The sequence below is a fragment of the Lathyrus oleraceus genome, chromosome 3 (genome assembly GCF_024323335.1).
Source record: "Lathyrus oleraceus cultivar Zhongwan6 chromosome 3, CAAS_Psat_ZW6_1.0, whole genome shotgun sequence".
NCBI lineage: Eukaryota > Viridiplantae > Streptophyta > Magnoliopsida > Fabales > Fabaceae > Lathyrus > Lathyrus oleraceus.
The window spans coordinates 474,633,512-474,650,604 of NC_066581.1; the positions used below are offsets into that span (position 1 = coordinate 474,633,512).

The following is a 17,093-nucleotide window of genomic DNA, read 5'->3' on the forward strand; positions in this document are numbered from 1 at the left end:
GTGGAATTACACCATGTGCCGAGAGAAGAGAATCCTTTAGCAGATGCTTTGGCTACTCTGGCTGCCTTGATTAAGATGCAGTGGTGGAATCAGTTCCCCAGTGTTGAGGTGGGACGCATGGATAAGTCGGCTTATGTGTTTGCTGTTGAAACAGCGACTGATGATGAAAAGCCATGGTATTATGATATAAAGCGCTATCTGGAAACCCAAGAGTATCCTGAGGGAGCATCAAAAAAGGACCGAAAGACTCTGAGGAGGTTAGCCATGGTGTTCTATCTGAATAAGGATGGGGTTTTATACAAGCGGAATTTCGATTGGGTTTTTCTTAGATGTGTCGATGACAAAGAAGCAAGCCAATTGATGAAAGAAGTGTACGAAGGGTCGTTTGGTACTCATGCCAGTGGGAATGCAATGGTGAAAAAGTTGTTAAGAGCTGGATATTATTGGATGACGATGGAGGCCCAATGTTTCAAGTTCGTGCGGAAATGTCATAAATGCCAGATTTATGCTGACAAGGTGCACGTGCCTCCAAACCCGTTGAGTTTGATGTCATCCCCGTGGCCGTTTGCTATGTGGGGCATTGATATGATCGGAAAGATCAAGCCTACGGCTTCGAATGGGCACCGGTTCATATTAGTGGCTATTGATTACTTCACCAAGTGGGTGGAAGCGGCGTCTTATGCAAATGTGACGAAGCAGGTTGTTGCCAGGTTCCTCAAAAGAGACATCATTTGCAGATATGGGGTTCCCGAAAGAATCATTACTGATAATGGTTCTAATCTCAACAACAAGATGATGGCATAACTGTGCCGGGAGTTCAAAATCGAGCATCACAATTCTTCTCCTTATCGTCCGAAGATGAATGGGGCGGTCGAGGCGGCCAATAAGAATATTAAGAAGATTGTGCAGAAAATGGTCGTGACCTATAAAGATTGGCACAAGATGTTGCCGTTTGCGTTGCATGGGTATCGAACCTCAGTGCGTACATCTACTGGGGCAACGCCTTTCTCGCTTGTGTATGGGATGGAAGTCGTGCTACCGGTTGAGGTTCAGATTCCTTCGTTGAGAGTCCTGATGGACGTGAAATTGCAAGAGGCTGAATGGGTAAGGACTCGGTATGAAGAGTTGAGCCTGATTGAGGAGAAGAGGCTGGCAGCCATTTGTCATGGGCAGTTGTACCAGCAGCGGATGAAGCGTGCTTTTGACCGAAAGGTGCGACCTCGGGTATATCACGTAGGAGATATGGTGTTGAAAAGGATCCTTCCTCCTCAGAACGATCGTCGGGGCAAGTGGACAACCAATTATGAAGGTCCATTCGTGGTCAAGAAGGTTTTCTCTGGCGGAGCCTTGTTGTTGACGACCATGGATGGTGAGGATTTTCCATCCCCTGTGAATGCGGACGCAGTTAAAAAATACTTCGTATAAGAGACCCGCTGGACGAAAAGAATAAAATAGTCCAGGCAAAAAGGGGCATCCCGGAGAACCAAAAAAAATGAAAAAGTTTCGGGCAAAAATTAGGGATAAAAAGGAAAAACTGTACACCCGACAAGTCGAAAACCCCACAAGGGCGGCTTGGGCAAAAAAGGGTATCCCGATGGACTGAAAACCCGGAAGGGCGGTCCAGGCAAAAGAGGGAATGAAACGAACAACTGCGTCCAGCATGATCGTTTGTGTTTTGGTTAAGACACCTGGATAATCCCCAGCAGGGATCAGTCGGAAGCGTCTTGTTCAGAAGGCAGAAAGTGCGGAGAGTCTTGAGGACATATGGGGTGTAACCGAGTTGGAACTCGATGAGATCACGGTTTCACATTGCCATTAGGATAGATTTTCCTTTTGTGCGCAATTACCTCTTTTCAGGAATTGCTTCCTGTGTATTGCTCAGTTATGAGCCACCTTTTTCAATTAATAAAATGCATATTCAGTCAAACAATTTTGTTTTTGTTTTCATTACCGCTTTGATTGCAAAAACATCCATTTATTTTGATAAGAATATTTTCATTTTGAGATATGGAGCTCCCTTCCAATGCATGTTTATAGGATTGAAAATTTGAAATCTTATTCGGAAGGTTGAGTGACCCATGTGTTGAAATTTTGGCACGCCTGGGGCACGTTTTTATCTAACGATCTCTTTTGCAGGTGCTGTTAGATATTTTCACTCACTTGCAGGTTGTGATGTGAAGCTTTTGACAAAAGATCCCCGTGGAGTCCAATCAGGGACGAGAAATAGAAGAATGGTAAAGACGGCGAAAGGATGGCGACGATCCTTGAAGATTAATCAAGAAGACTCTTCAAAGTCTAAAATAGAAAGTTGATACTTTGATCAGATGGTGAATACCAGTGTTCGACGAGTCGACAGGTATTCCATGTCAAATATTCCGTATCTCCCCAGCGGGTTTGAGATCGGTGTTTCCTCGGCAGCCAGGCCCGAAGGTTGTTGTTTCCCCTAGTAGGGTGAGATTGTTATTTCCCCAGCAGTCTGGAGGTTGCTGTTTCCCCAGTGGAGGGGTGCGTTGGTAGCCGTTTCCCCAGCGAAGTCCCCAAGCGGACCGAGTTCAGCGGAGGTCATTCCCAGTGAGGATTATCCTTTCCCCAGCAGCAGTGTTATTCCCCAGTAGGGTGGAGATTGGAGCGATATCGAGTGCCTCGAGCTCCCTAGTAGAGTCCCCTGAGGGGGATACTTTTTATGCATTCATCATTTAGAGAAGCATAGCATATTGCATACCTAATTGCGTAGCATTTCCATGGTTATGGAGCATTACGCTGAAAAAAAACTCATGCATCAGCATTACAAGCATAAGCTAGTCTCAAGCCGTGGTTACCGTTTGAGAATTGGTTTCGCCGGATGGTGAAGATGTTATTCCGAGGAGTTTAGCATCATGACGCGATCAGCGTGACTCAAGCCGTGGTTACCGTTTGAGGATTGGTTTCGCCGGATGGTGAAGATGTTACTCCGAGGAGTTTAGCATCATGACGTTGGATCAGCGCGACTCAAGCCGTGGTTACCATTTGAGGATTGGTTTCACCAGATGGTGAAGATGTTACTCTGAGGAGTTTAGCATCGTGATTTTGGATCAACAGTATTCCCCAGTTAGTCCCCGGAAAGCGTCTGCCTTGTTTTGACATACGTAGATGTCATCCCTGCGATACCGGTAAGTGTCGTGTCGATCCCCGTGATGTCTGTTTTCTTTGGTGTCGGTAAACATCATTGTTCGATGTCGGTAAACGTTGAGTTCCTTCCCAGTCATCGGTAAATGTCTGGTCGTGTGTCCTTTCTTTGGTGTCGGTAAACATCATTGTTCGATGTCGGTAAACGTCGAGTTCCTTCCCAGTCATCGGTAAATGTCTGGTCGTGTGTCCTTTCTTTGGTGTCGGTAAACATCATTGTTCGATGTCGGTAAACGTCAAGTTCCTTTCCAGTCATCGGTAAATGTCTGGTCGTGTACCCTCTGATATGTCGCCATCAGAGTGGTGTTTCGTGTTATTTCCGGCGTTGCCAATGGAATTAGCATGGGGAGAAATGGAGAACGAGGTTCAAATGGAGAAAGGGAGACGCGGGGTGTTTTCTGGAGAACGGGGTTCATTGTTTGACAGCAAGGGTGACGTGGAGTTTTCAGGGTCCAAATGCGGTGATCAGGGATCATTCGCGCAAAAGAAGAGTTCTGGGGTCCAAGAAAAGCAAAAAAAAAATCATCATCAGAAAGTTGTGGGGTTCAAGAAAAGCAAAAAAAAAATATAATAATCCCCAGCGGAGCGCAAATTGCTCGTCTGTTCTTGGTATTCAATCACTCTTCACCCTGATCATCTGATAGCTGAGGCTGTTCATATCGACAGGTTCATAGTGGATTGAATAGGGGCAGCTGTAACACCTCAAAATTTCCCTCCTCTTCTTGGGACTAGTTCAGCACATTGCATTTCATGTTTTAGGACATTAGGCATTTGTATTTTTGCATATCATATGGAAATGAGAAGATCATCCTCCAAAGTCTTTTTCAGAAGAGGGAGATGTTACAAGATTCAAGCCTGATGGTCTTTATGAAGTGTTTGTCAACCATCTGAGGGTTTGCAGTGGATTAGGGTTTTGACCTCTGGTCAACCCTAATCAGTGACTTCTATTCCAGCCAAGGCTTTTCAAGGAGATGAGGTCTTCTATTGAGATGGAGATCACATGGTTATTATACTGAGCTTATTCGAGCTAGGGTTTCATTTCTGAGCCATTTTATCAAGTGGTGGAGGTTTGAGCTGATCAGAGCATGTCAAGGTCATCTGAGGACCTATACAGTCACCTGTGCAAGAGCTGAGGACTATGAGGTGGGGAGATGAGTTGAGACACCTCATTCATGTTCAAAAGAAGCTCATTCATCATTTCAAACATATATCTTGAAGATTTTGAAGTCAAATCAAAAGTTTCCAAAAATGGAAAGTGACCTGTAATTGCAAGTTTCCAAAAATGGCAAGTTTTTGGTCCATATTCAACTGGATTTTCCAACATCAAAGAAGCTTCTAATGGATTTTTGGTTAACATGAAAGTTGAAGATATTTCTATGCTATTTTCAAAAAGTCCTATATCATGATCATATGACAATTGGTTGGGAAGTTATGAACAAATGATTGCAAAGTGTACATGGAAGGTCAAAGTGGCATAACTTTTGATTCGAAACTCCAAATTGGTCCACTCTTTTTGCAAAATGCTCCTTGTGACCAATGCTTTTCAAATCAACCATTGCATTGCATGAAAGAAGCTCACATGATCAAGTGTCCATTCAAGTGCATTTTGGAGGGAAAAGTGATAATTCAAAATTGGTTGATGCTACCAACAAAATACCACTTCCATTGTGTTTATTAGATGATTTTAAGGGGATTTGGATGCTTGCATGGTACTGTTCACGTATGGGAAGGCCATGCTAAGCACACTTGTGTATTTTGCATCACACCTCTCATTTCCTTAATCTCATTTAACCAAGCCTAATTGTGATTAGCATGTGATTAACACAGAGTATAAAAGCTAAATCATAACAGAATTGGCTCATAATCACAATTCTAGATCTAGAATCCATTTTTCCCTCCAAATTTTCTCTCAATTCAAACTTCCAAATTCTTCACATAACACATCATTTTTCTTGCATAATTGTGTTCATTGAGCATCATTGAGTACAAATCAAGGCTTGGTTTGAAGAAATTGGTGCAAAAACGTGCATACACAAAGCTTGAAGATGAAGATGGTGTTCTGAAATTTAGCAAGATCCAAACCATTTCAGCTGATATTTCGTGCATAAAGCTTCACCACGAGGTTGATAGAGGAGATCTGGAGCATTTGAGGCCTTGAACACACTGTTTCATCACACTGCATAACAGGTTGGTGAAAATTCGAATCTCATTATTTGCCAATTCATTGCCATGATCTTGTAGTGCGTGCTCCACTGATGATTCTGATATAAATATTGTTGAATTTGGATGAGAATTGAATGAGTTATGTCAATTTAAAGTTTGGATGTGAGAAATGTTTTCAATCGATCCGCTTGATTTATGGACTTTTAGGCTTAGTAATTATGATATATGTGATCCTCGTGGAAAGACGGTTCCAACGATATAAATTTTGTGAAATTCTGCAAAAAAATCATGGTGGCGCTCCGCCTGGCTGGCCGGAGAAGACGGTGGAAACCACCGTCCGCCACCGCCTGTAAATGGCTTAGGGTTTCAAGCTTAAACAACGTCGTTTTGGCCATGGCGCGCCTTGAACCATGCGTGCACCTGTTCGATCCTACGCTAGCGCGTTTCCATTTAATTTCCATTGAGCGCTCCTTTGACCGAGTGAACCTGTGTTCGAGTCCAGACTTTTGCATGTTTTGTGAATATTATTTGAGCGCCTCTTGTTACCATAGACTCCTGTGTTCGATTCCTGGCATTGTATGTTTTTGGAAGTTAATTTGCTGAGCGCCTTGTGAACCTCAAGCGCCTGGGTTCAACTCCCATGGATTGCACTTTCTGTTTTTTCATTCACATAACATTTTCCATATTATTTTTCTATTATTCCATGTTTATTTCATTGATTTCCAAAATTCATAAAAAATGGAAAATAAGTCCAAATTAATCCAAACTTTTTCCACATGATTGTATGGATGTTTATTATTTTTTGATGTGATTTTCTTGATTTTTGTACTTCTGGATTTTTAATGATGATTGTTTGTTTGCACATGATGATATATTGACATGTTGAATTCATTTGCTTGTGAAATGCACATAGTTTATCCAATATGCTTGAAATTTGACATGCTTGTTCCTAACATGTGACTGGATTTTTGAGAATTGGTTTGGCATTTTTATCATGTTCTACCACTGTTTTGGACACATGAACATATGTTATGACATTTGGTGTAACATATTGTACCTTGTACTTGTGCATTTTCATTCACACACCATTTGTTGTCTTCTGGACTTAATTTTTGGTATGATGCTTTTCCATAACATGTTGTATTCACATAAAAAATTTCATGATCATTGGATGTGTTTCTGTTTTAATATGGATTTTATATTCTTGATGTCCAATTTTGATCACATCCCTTGCCTTTGCCTTATCTTGTTCATGTGATGGCTTTGCCTTATGATTTGGCTTTAGTCCTTTTGAGGCTTTCTTCTTGTTTGATTAAATGTGCTTCATGTGGAATATTGACTTCTGTTTTGCTCTTTTGATTTTCCTTTGACCCTAGTCTTTGTACTAGTGGTTTGTACTCACCGATTGTGTTTTGTATTTCAGGTATTGAGCACTTAACACTAATGGTTGATGTGATCTCATTACATGAGATGTCATTTGCTTTGATCACTAACTCTTTTCGTGTTGTAGGTCAATGGATTTGATGAACTCACTTGAGTGCTTGCATTTGTAACTTGAATTGTGAACAATTGCATTGGTTCCACTGTGTGTTGTCTGTTGGTTTTTTCTGTCTGAGATATTTACTGTTTGGCTTTTGTACAGGTACATTAGTCGCTTCTAGCTTGCTTTGCTTTTGCTTTGGAGTGTGGTTGGTACACCACTGAGGTAGTTTAGCCTTCTAACTCCATGTAGTCTGGAAGCCCTGTCGCTTTTTTGGCAGGCGTTTGGCTGAAGTCCTCCTTAAGAGGCAATGTCTGTGATTGTTTACATTTGTGCTGTTACTTGTTAAGTCCTCCTAAGTGAAGAGGAAATTGACAGATAGAAGGGACTAGTAGCCAGTCCCCTGTTAGTCGTTGAGTCGTTCATTATGCTCGCACTACGTGCTGATGCTCTTGAACCTAACCCAAGATCTTGTATAGAGTCAGTCAAGTGGAATAGGGTCCCTCTTTCTGGACCCCCACGTCTTCTTTGATTTGAGCTCACCCAGGCCAGGGTTAAGAGCCATGAGGTCTAACCGTCATTACCTTTCATATGCTCACCCTGACGGTCAATGTCAGTGGTTAAGAGCTTCCGCACACCCCTACAGTTTTGGCTTGTTTGTCGAGGTTGATATGACCCCTTGACTAAAGCCCAACCAATTTGTCTGAGCCTCTTGTTTGTATATAGAGTGTGATGATTGCTTTTGTTATGTTTAGCTGCTTTCCACTTCTCATCTCCTTTTCTGTAGGAGTCGTACGATCAGCTTTCGAGGAAGTTGAATGTATGTAGAGATAGACTTGAGTTGACTCACTTCCTGTATGAGTCAAACTCTTGTTAGAGACCTCAACCTAGGGTTATTGTTTGCATGACGACTATTAGGCTCGAGTCAGTCTCCCTTTTAGTTCGTTATTCCCTTGGTCTCTGGTTAGGAGAGTTTCTCCCCTGTTAAGGGGAACTACATCGCCCTGATTCTCATACCAGATGAGATACGTAGGCAGGAGATCGTGCGAGATCTCTCCGGGAAACCCTTTTCTTTTTCTGTGTGTGTTTGCTTGACAGCTATTAGATCCGAGTTCCCGACTCCCTTTTAGTCTGTGCGTTTAACCTTTAACGTCTCAGCGTCTTCTTGGTGTTTGTGTGACAGCTATTAGGCTCGAGTTCCAGACTCCCTTTTAGTTTGTCGATCCGATAACTTTCTTCTTTGGTGTTCGCTGGTTAGCGATTGTTGCTTGTGTTGAGTCGGATGTAAGCCCATCTATTGGCATTTTGTTTCCTTGTTTGTGTGTGTTGTTTGGAGTCGGATGTAAGACCAGCTATTGGCATTCCGTTTCCTTGTTGAGTTTCTTTTGACGTCTCAGCGTCTCTGTGTTGTGTTTTGTTTCGGCGTGCGTTAGCCGAACTACGACAGCTCTGATTCTCATTCCAGATGAGATACGTAGGCATAGGCTGCGATATCCTAGCGAGCCTATTCCCCATTTCCCCGAACTACGTCGACTCTGATGTTTGTTTCTGACAAACTACGTAGGCCCAGGATGCGACATCCTTCCGAGTCCCCTTCCTCTGTCTTCTTTCACTTGTTCATTCTAGTGTGTGCATTCTTTGAGCAGTTTATCAGCAACCTTTTTCTATTATTTTGAGCGTGGATCCCGTCGAGTACGTCAGACGTGAGGGGTGCTAATACCTTCCCCTTGCGTAACCGACTCTCGTACCTTGTAATCTCTGGTCGTAAGACCATTCCTTTCCCTTTTTCAGGTTTACTTCGAGCGTTTCCTTTCCCTCCTTTGGGATAAATAACGCACGGTGGCGGCTCTGTGTGTTTTTCCGCCGGTTGTTTTTCGCGTTGCGACACACATGTACCGGGAGTCGATATACACAACCAACTTGTTTGCAAAGAGAGTACATGCTACTAGATGTAGCAGGTACAGCCTAGCGGAAACCTCATAACTCTGTGCCTCAACAAGCTCTTCGTACATATCCCGAAGCCAAGACATATGAAGGTGAGCTCCCCTATTAAAGCCAAACTTCTCCAACACGACCTCCTTAGAAACTCCCAAATCTCATGCAACAATCAAACATGTAAGTGACAGGATAATAATAGGAGCCGTCTAGAATTTGCCGACAATATGGACATGGAACAATAAGAAGACATCATCCAGAGTGATAATCATCTCCACAAACGGAAGATGAAATAAAGATGTCTCCTTGTACCATCGCTCAACAAAAGCAGTAAGAAGTGGAGCGTCAATCATGGTAAGTGAGCAGTCGACAAAACCAACGAGCTCAAAGTCACATACAATACGACTGACCTACTCAAGCATCAGAGTCTTTGGGAAGTTCTTCAGCTTCGACCCGTGCGATGTCACCTTTAATGGGAGACGGTCCTGTAACAAACAAATTAAAAAAAATTAGCAGTTAGCTTTCATGAAACAATAATAAATAAATTAAAGTTAAACATAAAATATATATACCTTTCCCTGTCATAGTCGGTATGCCACATGGTTAGCGTACTCGATAAGCACTTAGTGGTTAATGGATCCTCCCGGGAATCCTTCATCAGTGTGCATATACGACATCAGTGTGCAATCGAAGGAGATGTAACCTCTATTTAAGCAGTAACATATGGGACAGGATCAACAACAACGACATCTGGCTGGACCACCTCATCTGCAACAGTGGCATTTGGCTGGACCACCTCATTTTCCGCCTCATCAGTAACCTCAACAACAATATGTGTTGCATATGTCTCGACCGATGGGTCATGAACATCCTGAGCATGAACAACCTCATCATCATCTTTAGACTGCTCAATTAATCTAACCGGCAGGTGTCGAGTGCTACGAGATGTGCAGAATTGTATCTGCTCAGCCAACCGTTTCCAGTGTAAACCGTTTGAAACCACTCGTCCAACCCGTATCTGGGAAGACTCAGTCTCAACAACCCTAGTCTGGTTTGTCACTCTATCTATCGCTCTGCCTGCAATAATATTGTCCCTACACTGTATTTCACTATAAAAAAACGAAAAAATAAAAAAGATTAATAACTACCGAAAATTTCACTAAACTTAATTTTTTTTTTCTAATATTTCTGGATATTCTGAAATTTCCAAGAAAAAAACAAAGTGTTTATAACTACCAAAAATCTGAAATTTTCGAGGATTTTAGGTCATTTTGTCCCACAAATTGTGAAACTTACGAGGTAAATATTTTTATTATTATCGGAAATTTTGAAATTTACGATACAGAATCACGCAAATTTTGTAATTTACGGTAAAAAAAATATAATGTTTTTTAATTTTTTTCGGCAAACCAATTGGAATTTCCGATATCACCCCTGAGAATTCAAAAATCATGCGTGTGAGAGGTGAATTTTAAAAAATAAAATAAAAAACTATTGTAGGTGCAGTACTGTTTAGTCATACGAAATGGAGGTGTCAGGTTTAAGTGGGGGGTGATAAGTTAAATCCTCTTTTGTGTTTCATGTATGAATCATTTTACAAAATATATATAATGGAAAAAAATTTACCCATACATTTTATAAAAAAATATCAACTTCTCCCTTGTATATTCTTAACTAATTTTATTTTTTATTTTTTAAATATTTTTTAGCTTTTATTTTTGTTTCAGAAGACTTTGTAAAAAAGTTTCGGTCGTCAAATTTTTAACATTTTTTAATTTTTAATTTTGTGTACCGGAAGACTTTGCAAAATAGTTTCGGTAGTTATTTTTAAAATATTTTTTCACTTTTATTTTGTGTATTGGAAATTTTTGCAAAAGAGTTCCAGTAGTTAGTTTTTCAAATATTTTTTTAATTTTTTATGTTGTATGCTGAAAAACTTTGCAAAGAGTTCCGATAACTAATTTTTTTATATTTTTAACTTTTATTTTGCGTAGCGGAAGACTTTACAAAAGAATTATGATAATCATTTTTTAAGAGTTCTAGTAGTCATTTTTTAAATATTTTTTAACTTTTATTTGTGTATTTGAAGATTTTACAAAAGAGTTTTTTGGTAATCAGTTTTTAATATTAACTTTTATTTTGTGTATTGGAAGACTTTGTAAAAGAGTTCCGATAGTCAATTTTTTTAATATTTTAACTTTTATTTTATATATCAAATGTAAAAGAATTTTAATAATTAATTTTTTAATATTTTTTAAGTTTTAATAAATTATTTTATGAAAGCATTTTGGTCAAAAATAATATAATGGGGTAAAATTTTCTAAAATGGACTTATTTTGGTCCAAAACAATATTGGAATGGACTTGCCCGAAGTTCAAAATAATGACCCGGAAATGGGTCTCAAAACAAACGACCCGAAAAGAAACGGATGCCCCATATCCATACAATCAAATTCACATTCAAAAATTGAAAAAGTTGAAACAAATAAGCTCTTTTCTTTGTCAGAATCACTTCTCATTGTCCTCTGCTTGAACTTGAAGAACAAAGGTCACTGAGACGAGACGATGGATGTGGAAAATCAAAATCCAGATTCAAAGTTTCCGTTCTGGAAACCCATTCCTCGCAGGTTCCAACCCGATTCACCTTTCTTCGCTATCGGTAACCTCGAACGAGAACTTCTTGTCAAACAGGTTCTATCTCCATTTTCCATTTGATTTAATTCTAATTGTTTCGTGTTGCGTGTTATTGTTTTTGTTTTTTTGAGCTTTTATTTTGAAATTTTGAAATGTGAATTGTTAATTAGCATTTGTATTTCAAAAGGTTGCGTTGGAATTTACAGAAGACAAAGAACAGATTGAGAATTTTATACAAGAAGATGAAAGGTATTGATTCTACTATTACTCTTTTTTTGTTTTCCTTATTCTTAACTTTATCTGAACTCGTATTCTTATCTTGATTAAAGTATGAATTAAGTATATGATTTTAAAATGTTGGGCTTAAGATATAATGAAGAAAAAAAATGAAATTGGTTTTTAAATGTTATGGTATTATCCCCCTCACAGCAAATACTATTGGGCTTGGAGTGTAGGTTCTGAAATCATATTAGAATTAAAGTTTGACCTAATCCATTCCTACAAAACCGACTAGCCATAAGATTTTGAGTGAATATATGGTGTCTTTTCTCACTTATGACGTTGCTCTGATATCACTAACGGGTCAAGAGCAACACCGGTTGTTTTCGCTTGCTCCAGAGATGTTCAGTCTTAGGCAGAGGCGTGAGGGGGCGTGTTAAAGAGTCTTTAGTTGAAACGGATATGGTTTCAATATATGCTTATAAATAGAGGGAAATCCTCATCTTATAAGTCGGTTTTGTAGGGTTGAGATAGGTCAAACTCTAGTTCTAATAAAAACCCTTATCATGTCACGAATATTATTCTGAGATCACAATCAAATGTGGCTTATACTACCTCAATTGCAGTTGCTGTTGTGTTGACATTAAAATAACTGTAATTTTACATCCATGTTTTGTGTTGATCTTTTATTTTTAGAACTCTTAACATAGATATATGATGCATAAATGCATAATGTATTAATATTCATTAGGCATTGGAGTAAGGCATGCTTATTTAATGCATTGTTATTAGATCTTACTCAACACTCGGCTGATGTTTTATAGAAGCTGTTGCTATTATTAGCTTATGAAATGGATTGTCATTTATAGAATAGTTAAGTTATTTTACTTTATTCTGAGTGAAAGACCTTTCTTCTAGTTCTCAATATTGATTTCATCTGCATCTAATCATTTATGTGGAAAAACACTTTAATTTGTATTTACACTAGAAGCTTTACCATTTGTTGAATATTCTGCTTTGTCCAAGAATGTAATCTCTCGTGTGTGTGCCTCATTTCGTAGTATATCCTTTGTGCAGGGAAGTCTTCTGTCCAATTGTTGGGTGTGGAGCGCGTTTGGCTTCAACGGAGGACTTTGAAAATCACTATAATGCAAGACATACTGCATCCTGTTCTGTGTGTTCTAGAGTCTATCCAACATCACGTTTGCTCAGCATACATGTATCCGAAGCTCACGATTCTTTCTTTCAGGCAAAAGTCGCTCGTGGCTATGACATGGTAGTATATGTCTAAACTCGAAAAATGATTCAATTTGATATAATGAAACAATTTTATTTAGTACTGCATTTAACATGGTTCTTATGTTTTTGTCATATAGTATGAATGTTTAGTGGAAGGTTGTGGTTTGAAATTCAAAAGCTACAAAAGCAGGCAGCAGCATCTGATCGACAAGCATAAATTCCCGACATCGTTTGAGTTTTTCAAGAAGGCTCTGCCTTCAAGAAAACAGAGGATGAAGTCTCAACGCAAAAAACCTTCTCATAAGGAGGATACTTCAGGAATGATGGAAGTCGAAAATGCAGCCATAGATGACCTTGTTTCAGCAGTCTCTAGATTGAACACATCGGACTCCACTCCTTCCTCTATCAGCTTTGGTCGTCGTAACACCAAAGGCTTGTCATTTGTCCCTCGCGCTGTTCAGCACGGGAAGGGATCAAACTCGGGTTCATCCGTAACTAAGAGATAATAAGCTTCCACTCAAACTAAATTACATTTTTGATTGCCGATTGATTGATCGATCTTCGGATGATGTCCCATTACAAAATCTCTCGGCATGTCTTGGGAGTAAAACGGTCTTGTTTGCCAACACAAGTTGATTGTGATTCTCCCATAAACTATTGGATTTCTACTTGCTTTTGGAATTTTTCATATTCTAAATAGCTGGTGTTATTTAGTAGAGGTTTTTCAAAATTCTCACAAAACTCTTTCAAAAATTTCTTCAAATAGGATAAATAAGAAGGCCGGTATAGTTGAGGTTTTCAAAACTCCCACTAAAATATTTTGGAAGGATCCTTCTGATATTTCATTTTTCCTATTTAAAATTTTCGGGAAGATCCTTCTAAAACTTTTAGACATGAAAAATGAATTACCTGATAAATCTTTTCGGAAAGAGTAAAAATTGGAAATTTAAAAGTTGTGATATTATTAAAAAGTGGATTGAGAATTTTCACTCAAAGGGATTAAAATCAAATAATCTATTTATAAATCAAACAAAAGAGATGAGTATTATTTCTTTTTCACGAGATATAATTTTTTTTTTCACTATCCATTTTTTAATCTTTATTTTGATTTATATATGTGGTTCTTTAGTGGGATTTTTTTTTCATTTAGGATCTTTAAAAGATTTTTGTTATTTACTTTTGTCAAAGACTGAAACTAAGTTGAATCGATACAAAATTGTCTCAGCACGATTTGATTTGTTAAAAAATAATTCGGCTAAAATCTCGATTCGAGTTCGCCTTTTTTTAAATTCAAACTCAACTCGTTATAAGTTCACGAACAATTCAATTTATTTCGTTAGGTTCATCTTATTAGGTTCAATTCCCCTGTTTTACAAATTTAAAGGATATTTTTTTTAGTCTATTTTTTTTATATATTTGATATTTTAAATTAATATATTTAAAATATATATATTAAAATAAAATAAAAGTTATAAGATTATTAAATATTGCATATTTAAACCTTAATCTAAATTAATTAGAATAAATTCTAAAAATAATATAAAAGGCTACACATTTTTAAAAAGCATTCTTTTTAGTTTAAAACAAATTAAAGATATATGTATATTTTTTAATTTAAAGATATTTTTATGATGTAGATGTTTTTAGAAAATATTATTTTAAATTAAAATAAATTTAGAATGTATATTTGATTTTCTTAAATTTAAAAAAATTTAAAGATATTTTTTAAATTAGAAAATATATGTTGATTTTTAAATTATTTTCTTAAAAAACATAATTTGTATGGTTGATTCTATTTGTATAATTATTTTTTAAAATATTTTGCTCATTTGAGAATTTAATTATTAATTAAAACCGGTAGATTAAAAGAAAATATAGGGCCGATTTGAAATACTTTAATATAATCATTCTCATATATAATCAAGTTGACTCATGAGCCTAACGAATTGAACTATGTATAATTTAAGTTCAGCTTATTTAGTTAATCAACTTTATTTTTTTATCCATATTCAGTTCATTTGATTTATGAACTTAGTTCAATGATTTAATTTTGTTTAATACTGATAACAACTCTGTTGTGTAAATATAGGAAGTGTTTATTGTTAGTCCAGATGATAGTATGGTAAAAAAGAAAGTGCTTACATACGTTGTTGAGCATTGAAGGGACTTTAAGACACAACTCACCCATGATTATATTATCCATCCAACAGCTAAAAGTAAGAAAAATACGCCACAAGTAATGTATATATATATTGATTAGAATTGTTGGGAGAAATTTATAAAGTCGCATCACTTCCAGATTCTTGGCTAAGAACAAAAAATGAAAGCTTAAGAGATCTAGAAATGTTTATCCACATAGATTGTCTCGTAAAGGATATGACAAACTTGAAAAAAATATTATTGAAGAAAAAATAAAAACAAAGGGAACAAGATTTGGGTGATTCTATAATCCTTAATCGCACCCCATCTCCACCATCACGCCATGAGAAATTGAAGAGGGCACGTCAAAGAGAAGACTGTGAGTTCACATCTGAGTCTACATGCGAAGTGGATGAAAAGATTGTAAGTAGATTCTTTTTTCAACAATATTATTTATTTTGGTTAACAACTTGGTAAATATGAAATTTTATATGTCTTATAGGATGTATTGGTTGAGCAATCCAAACCCGACCTCTTCATTCCAGAAGATCATCAAGACATCTTGATTGAAGCGATTGGAACTGAGGAGCATCTTGGGCGTGTTCATGGTCTTAGAAAAGGAATTAGCTTCAAGACTTATTTTGGATGATCTTGATCAACTAGAGAAGTACACAGTAAGGAAGAGATTGAAGAGATAGTTGTTGTTAAGTTGGTGGAGGAAAAGGAGAAGTGGATTCAAAAGGAACGTCAGAGGGTGCAAATGGAAGAGCGGGAGACGGTGTTGCAGGAGGAAAGTGAGAGATTGTTGCAGTAGGTGCATGATTGTGTGTTTATTTCTTTATGTGTAATTTGAAATTTGGATTGTGTATTTATTTCATTATATATATATATATATATATATATATATATATATATATATATATATATATATATATATATATATATATATATATATATATATATATATATATATATATATATATATATATATATATTATTTTTACAGTGTTTTAAACCGTCGGTGAAAGATGAATATTTAAAAAAAAAAAATATTACTACATGCGGGTTAGAACCACTGCTATATGATAATCAATCAATTTATTTATTTATTATATGCGGCGGTTGAAACTATTGTTAGAAAAATAACTACCGTAAGAATTGGCGTAAATAGCTTTACTAATGGTTGACTTAAATCGCTGTAAAAAATCTCTCGGCATAGTAAACAACAACACTTTGAAACCGCCGCATAATTATTTCTACGACAGCTTTAGCCGTCGCAATTATATTTTGAAATGCCACAAGAAGCTTTGTATAATTAAGTGGTTGGTGGCGAACTGGTGTATGATTTTATTCAATAGCTCTTTTTGTATAACTGGCGATGGAGGCTCATGGCGGACTCATATATCATCGCAAGGCCGCGTCCATGAAGGTTCCAAATAATAATTTTCACTTTAGGGAGTCACGCGCCCAAATGGTGGCCATTTGTGCCCATCAAACTTTGCTAGAAGGGGAGGCTTAAACCCATGAAGGATGGGCGCTTCCCATATTTCATCTGAGAGTGTGTAGGGGTCCAGCACCTCCATTCCTTATGGGGGATTGACCTCTTATTGGAAATGTCGGATGTTGAGGACGTTGTCCTCCATACTCTGATTTTCATAGTTAAGTTCATCCATGGAGACCCGCATCTCCTACGGATGATTGGCATCACTACTACCCCCGATATCTTCTGGCGTATGAGATAATGCTCTTCTGTTGACCATGATTGGAAATGGCTAGGTACATAAATGGAGATGGCAATGAAAATGACAATTGTAAAAGAAGGTGCGGCCCAGGTTAATTTTATTGGGGTCCCAAGGTGTGTGCCACTATACTTGTCAAAAATTACAGAAGTGTGTGGTAGACTTGCACAAGTAGGGAATGACCAGGGGAATTTATAGTTAAGGGTGGTTAGGGCTTGCTCACGGTGATGAGAGACTCTGTTTGATGGTGTTTCTTGTCTATCGAAAGAGCAAGATCACGTGAAGTGAGAAGCTATATTTGATGTATGTGTAATAAAGGTATTATAATCTATATCCATTACCCTCGTAGGGACAAGGCATTTATAGAGGCTCTTGGGCCTA

At 37.7% G+C, this 17,093-nt stretch overlaps 1 protein-coding gene across 1 annotated transcript; it reads left to right on the forward strand.

Annotated features, from left to right (window-relative positions):
- Window positions 1-11,208: 11,208 nt before the first annotated feature.
- Window positions 11,209-13,531, forward strand: LOC127128236 (uncharacterized). Its single transcript, XM_051057458.1, has 4 exons — window positions 11,209-11,433; window positions 11,564-11,625; window positions 12,673-12,871; window positions 12,972-13,531. Exons 1-4 carry the CDS (start codon window positions 11,308-11,310, stop codon window positions 13,338-13,340), a joined length of 756 nt encoding a protein of 251 aa, XP_050913415.1. The 5' UTR covers window positions 11,209-11,307; the 3' UTR covers window positions 13,341-13,531.
- The last annotated feature ends 3,562 nt before the right edge of the window (window positions 13,532-17,093 follow it).